The sequence below is a fragment of the Syngnathus leptorhynchus genome, chromosome 18 (assembly GCF_054491065.1).
Source record: "Syngnathus leptorhynchus isolate UIUO chromosome 18, UIUO_Slep, whole genome shotgun sequence".
Taxonomy (NCBI): domain Eukaryota; kingdom Metazoa; phylum Chordata; class Actinopteri; order Syngnathiformes; family Syngnathidae; genus Syngnathus; species Syngnathus leptorhynchus.
In genome coordinates, this window is record NC_141212.1 from 1,818,886 (window position 1) to 1,825,239 (window position 6,354).

At 46.3% G+C, this 6,354-nt stretch overlaps 1 protein-coding gene across 4 annotated transcripts in view; it reads left to right on the plus strand.

Annotated features, from left to right (window-relative positions):
* The window catches only part of tbc1d32 (TBC1 domain family, member 32), a 28,926-nt gene extending 23,398 nt beyond the window's left edge, over positions 1 to 5,528 (plus strand). For 2 of the 4 annotated variants that reach the window (XM_085937182.1, XM_085937183.1), the window contains exons 39-43: positions 266 to 420; positions 499 to 639; positions 1,130 to 1,318; positions 2,087 to 2,337; positions 4,418 to 5,147. In XM_085937182.1, coding sequence (XP_085793308.1) covers positions 266 to 420; positions 499 to 639; positions 1,130 to 1,318; positions 2,087 to 2,206 — 605 coding nt within the window. In that variant the 3' untranslated portion in view covers positions 2,207 to 2,337; positions 4,418 to 5,147. Of the gene's footprint in view, positions 1 to 265; positions 421 to 498; positions 640 to 1,129; positions 1,319 to 2,086; positions 2,934 to 4,417 lie in introns of those variants that run through there. The other 2 variants (XM_085937180.1, XM_085937181.1) reach the window with 2 other exon arrangements.
* The last annotated feature ends 826 nt before the right edge of the window (positions 5,529 to 6,354 follow it).

Here is a 6,354-nt window from a genome sequence, read left to right on the forward strand (position 1 = left end):
GTGGCAAGTCGACAGCGCATTGCGGATTGATGAGGCAGTCAGTCACCGTCAAAGTGATGTTTAGCTGTTTGTTATTTGCCGCTCGGTTGCCCGCCGGCACCCTCGCCAAACAAATCGCCGCTTTTGTCCTGTTTATTATATTACTTGCCAGTCAAAAAATGATCAGAAGGCAAAAAAAAAAAAACAACAACCCCAGATCGACTTTCACACAGTTTGCCATGAAACACAATTTTGGAAAATATACATCCTTGAGTCAGGACGCCAGTCAGCTATCAGGAAGAATATCCCGGCCACGATTGGTTGACGTCGACGGTGTTCCTGATGCTGTCTGGAGACTGGCGGCGATCACTGATGGTGTTGCGCAATCTTTCCTCTCTGCTCACTTCTGCCCTCATTTGGCCAGCTAGCGTACACGCGTCGGTGAGTCCTCGTTTTTAGATAACCAAAAAAAAAAACAAAGCTAATATTTACTGTCCAAAAATGTACCTACGGACTCAGGTGGAGCTTCCGCCGCGTGTGGCCGAGTCGGGAATGCCGCCGCTATATTGGTGCTCGGCTCACTGGGTGGAGATGCTGCTGAAGGAGCAACTTCCGCTGGTGCACGCCGCGTTCAGGATGTCGGCTTTCACTCCTTCACAGGTCACGCTCCTTTTTTATGTGTCCTCACGTCCCGACAATTTAGCACCTCAGACTCCCAGAGTCGGCGACTTAACATTCAGCTCGGCTCCCCTCTCTTCAAGAACCCACCTCGGTGCCTCTCAGCCTTCAACTCCACGCCGCTTTTCAAACGCCCCCACGCACCTGAGGAGGCGTGCGTGCGTGCGTGAGGAAAAGATTTGTAACCGTTAGACATACAAAATTGGAATTAAGGGGGAGAGCCAAGAAAGCCATCAAGCTTTAAAATGGAATTTGGGTTTCAAGGTTTGAAAAGAGCGAGTGGACGCGATGTTGCCTGAATACAAATAAACGCCGAGCGTGCTCGCCTCGGCATCCCATAATCCCGTTTTAATATTCGAGCCTCCTTTCCTTTCGCTTCTTCGCAAATGTTTCAGAGTCAGCACGGTCTCCAATTACACTCCAGACGTGTTGACTTGTGTACTCTAAACAAAGCTCTCATCTCGACACACAGATATGTATCCACTGGTTGACTCAGTGCTTCTGGAACTTTCTGGATTGGCCCGAGATCTGTCACTACGTGTGCACGTGCGTACTGATGGGAGCCGACTACCAAGTGTACGCCTGCCTGGCCGTCCTCAAACATCTGCAGCCGCTTCTGCTTCAGCAGACGCAAGCTCGGAACGTGCAGGTTTTCCTCAAGGTGAGCCGCCGGGACCGGAAAACTCGTTTTCGACTCGATTTGAATTTGTCTTGTCGCCGCTTCTCCACTTCCTGTGAATAAAAGAGCAGTTAGCCAGCCTAATGAGCGCCATCATCAGATACGGCTGTGGCCGTAGACAAAAGCGTGCGTTAAGAGTTTTACGCTGTCCTTATCCTGAATTGAAGCATTCACTTTTAGATATTGCCATCTTCTCGTCTCTTATGTCTGTGGGAACATCGTGAGGGGTGGATTTTTTACATTTACACACACATATATTCGCACGAGGCCTGTTTCACAAGGAGTAATATCTATATTTCATCCAAATTAAAAATTGAAAAGGCAGACAATGTGTCGGAGCTGTCGTAAGTCTGCGAGGAGAAACTTAACCGCTCGACGAACCACCGCGGGGCATCCATACCGAGCTGTGGGGATGCGCACGTAGCGCCGCGTGAAGTACGTGTACAGCTTTGGGAAAGTGTGTACACAGCTGTGCCATATGTGGGACGTACGTGGTGTACCAGTGTGGGAAAGTCTGATGTGGGAAAGAAAGTATCTACACGCAGCGGTGACACCAAAGTCACAGCAGTGAGTGGAGTTGAAAATTCCCCATTTCCGTGGATATTAAAAGTCCACGCACCCCCCCCCCCCCCCCCCCCCCCTGTTGAAATGCAAGCGAAATGGTTTTCAAATGGTGGGGATTTTTTTTTCAAGGCGTGCGAGTTAACAGTTACCATGTTACATTGTAATCCAAACACTTTGTCTTGGCAGGAGGAACCCATCCAGGGCTTCAGGTTCTGTGACTACCTGGATTTCATGGAGCTCCTTGAAAGACGCTACCGGAACCTCGTGCTTAGCGACATAAAAAGCATCCGCAACCCAGACCTGTAAATGAGGGAGCGCATAATGCTAACGCGTGTAGCATTTAGCTCAACGTGTCCGCCGTACATACGAGCCTTCTCTCGCGGAGACGGCATTCTTCAACCTTTGATGGGATCGCAGCATTTCCAAGAACCCTAAAGGTAGAGTGTTGTACTTTTTTTTAACGTCGCCCTTGCACTCGCGTCACATTAATGCCGGCCCACGTTAGACACGGCAGCCGCTCGTGATGAAAAATGCATGAGGGCGCTTGCATCACGCCAGTAAAGCCTCATCAGTAAGCATGGCGTCCCCTCAGCCAGATGATGTCTCTCATGCCCAAAACAGCCAGGCAGGAATCCCAAATGAGCTGGCCGCGTTGCAGCACTACTTTTACCATGATGAATGGTCGCAGGGAGGGAAAAAAAAAAAAATTGGATCATACTATTACTGTTTTTAGCATGTATCGTAGTCCGCAACAGCAGGGGCCCCGAAGTTGAACCCTGCGGAACACCATACCACAAATAACATCACCATCAGAAAAAAAAACGTGAGGCTCGAGGCATCGAAATTGTCAATTCAAAAGTCTCCAAATAAAGAAGTTTTTATTTGTTCCTTCGCATTTGTTTTGTTGCTGAACAATTTGCTGCGAATAAGATGCACCCGCTGCGGTTTATTTTAACACTAATATATTCAAGCTGGAACCTTCTCCAAGAAAAAAACAAAACCTGCCAGCAGTGACAAATAGTCTTGCGCATAAGTCCAGACAATACTGGGGGGGGGGGGGGGGAATAAGAAGGCTGTGATCATTTGCTGTTGAAAAATCCAAATGGAGAATGAAATGACATTTCAAATCATCCTTTTAATCATTGCTTTTAAAAGACTAGACTCATTAAAAGCCAGAGAGGACAACCCACATTCTCAACAACCCATTTTCCGAGGTCGGTAACGTTTCGAGCAGGCTGCGGAAGGCGAGCGAGGTGACATCCGACCCCTCCCCTTTTCTTTTCTTTTTTCACACTTTCTCGACACTTTGCGACACCAGCTGACGCACACCGGGGGGGGGGGGGGCGGGGCGGATAACCTTTGTGAGACGAGGAACGCTATTATGAGGGCAGACAGTCTTGTGTGTGTCACTGACATGGCTGACAGTGTGACTGGGTGCACTTTAGAAAAGTGAGTCAGTGGCACCGAGTCCATCCCGCCATGTCGAACGACTCGATATTTGATATTCCAAAGACCCCACGCACAATTTAGCATCTTAAGTCCACAGATGGCATTTTATCGCATTAGCATTCCAAAGACCACAGACAAGATTTGAACATTAGCATGTCAAGTTCATAGTCCATTTTTTTTTTAGCATTAAGGAGTCCACAGGATTGTGCAAACAATATTTTTCTGCATTAGCATTCTAAATATGCAGATGCCGGTGGTTTTTTTTTTTTTAGCATTCTGAATCGAATAGACGACGAAATTTGAAATGTCGACACGCATATGCTAGCGCACACTTATTAGTCAGAAACAGATGTTTGCCATGAAGACATTTGTTTTCCTATTACCAACACATGTTCACGATCAACAATTGTATGCTTCTGCTCTTTTAAAATGTTTATTTGATCACAGTGACATTTATTTAGACCGCCGGCTCGCGCTGCTTCTTTAGTTTGACATGGAGCGACGCGTTAATCCCTATTAGTGTCCAAAAGCTCGTTAGCGGCGGCGGGTGGGCCTCTTCGACCTCGATAAAGTTTACACTTTAGTGATGATGGCGCTTAATGGTGTGATTTTTTTTTTTTTTTTTTTTGTAAGCGTTGTGTGCTGTTGTTGTTAATGACGACCCATTTCAAGGCAACCGCGGCCGAGTAATTCTTGCTAATTAGCGTGACGAGGCGGCCGCGAGGTTTCGATGTGAAGTCGGAGAAGCTTCTTATCTTTAAACCTTTTTGTATCCCGCACACGCTTGCAATGGGGGGAGAAAAAAAAAAAAGAAACAACAGACCGCTCGCTACTTGCGCTTGTGTGGCGATAAGACAACAGTTGTGTCGTTTTAGTTTTAAATGTGTAAGGTTATCAGTTGGTCAACAATTTACAGTATCATTGTGTCTGCTCTGTACAGTTAAGGAATAAATGACAAAAACAAATCATCAGCGACAGGCGTCATTGATTTGTTTATCTTTCTTCGGGTTGCTTCTCCACTTATCTGTTTTGGAAAATCTATTGTTCTTCATCCTCTCTTCCCGCTAGAGATCCCCCAGCCTCATCTCCATTCGACATGCAGGCGGAACACCTCTGGGCTTTTGGGACTCCTCCATTAGCATTTCCATTTGCCGCGGTCAATATTTCCCACCGTGGAGCTTATTGTTCTGGTGCGCGTGGAAATGGGATGACGTTGGAGTTGGCTGATGAAAACCGTGCGGAAAAAGGTCAGGACGTCGTTAATAAAGAAACCGGGGCATTTGCATCCACGCTCGGATGGGATTCATCAACTATGACAGAAGTTATCCACCTGCTCTCCCGATCTGATTCTCTCCAATAACATCTTCAATCGTGTGTTCTCTGACACGTTCTTTCCCGACTCCAGCGGCATTTGTATTCGGATTTGTGAGGCCCGAGTCCAAATCTCCCCGTAAGCCTGTTAAAATCCTTGTTCGGCTGTCAACAAACACTGCAGATCTTCATTTTGATGAAAGAATACCGTCACTCTTTCAAATGGACTTTTAGGAAAAGGTTAACTGAAAATAATCGAGCATGCGTGTCATTGTTAGATTAAAAAAAAAAAAAAAAAAAAATTCCGAGTTTCTACCTGTGTGACTGTAAAGATTAATCAATTGAATTTTTCTCCCGTGTGATATGAGCTCTTGTGGTCTGACTATGCGTGACCTATTTCTGGGATGAACCCGCTCGCCGGAGAAGCCGGTTCAGGTGGCGGGTCACGCGATCTATATCGTCTTTGTGCTCGTTTTTTTTTTTTTTTATCTCTGCCGACAGACGCTCTTGCGGCAGGAAGATGTCGCGGGAGGTGCGAGTGCCTGAGAACGATAAGATATGGAGTGGGTGGCGGCCGTATCTGGCGTGTCGCTTGTTCCGCTTTGGGAAAAGGTCAGCGTCAAACCAAGCGTAGTTATCTGAGCAGCAACTTAACTTCAAGTCCAGAACAACTTGTAGCCAGGCAACAAGTAGCTCAACCCACACACCAAAACACATTTGGCCACAAGAATTGCAAATGTGGGGGAAAAAAATGGAAATTTGAGTGCCTAAAGTTGCATCATGCATTCAAACTATTACAACACAAAGGCAACATTATATTTGATCCCAAAAGGCCACATAGAATGTTTGTCACTTAAATATTTGTTTTCCACTTGAACAGGTTAAATCCCCAAATAAAATTCATCTTCATCAACAACTGCTGCGCCGAGGTGTTCCGCAGGGCTCAACGATTGCTCCCCTTTTCATCTAAAATCAAAATCTGTATTTGCTCAGAAAAAGGCGACTCTTCCATGTAAATGCAGCATTTTATTTTTTCCCCTGACATCCCCCACATTTATTTTTTGTTGGTTTTCATTTTTGACTTTTTTTTCACACATGCAGGTGGGGACCAAAGCAGCAAGAAGGAAAATGTCAGGACATTGTCAGCCTTTGCTTGTCATAGAATGTCAGCACTCTGGAGAACACACACGTACGTACGTATACACACACACACGCACACATGCCGCAAACATCCGACAGACGGGCGGGATTGATGTTGCCCTTCGGGAAGGGTCCTGAGTGAAGCGTCTCCCGGTCTCTTTATAAGGTCACGTTGGAATGTCACTGATTGACTGCTGCACAAAATGGACACTCACTTGCGATACAAATTCAATTGGTCCCGTGACCACACCACCACTGAAACGATGTCATTTATTCACAGATGCTATGGCAGACACTCCCGAAACCTCCCTGTTGCTAACCAAAACAGCAGCACACGGCCAATCAAGTAAGTCACGCGAAACGGGTCGTATAATACGTGCACAGACTTTAATTATATTTCTGGCGGGTTCTTGACATGCGCTCGCGCCGCAATGTTGTCTTTGAGACCTGATTCATATTTTATATTTCATACATATGTTTCTTGTCAAATTGGGGTCTACTGAGGTGAACTACTGCAATATTTAAAAAGTACTTTGCTGGAGCTTCCGCTGCGG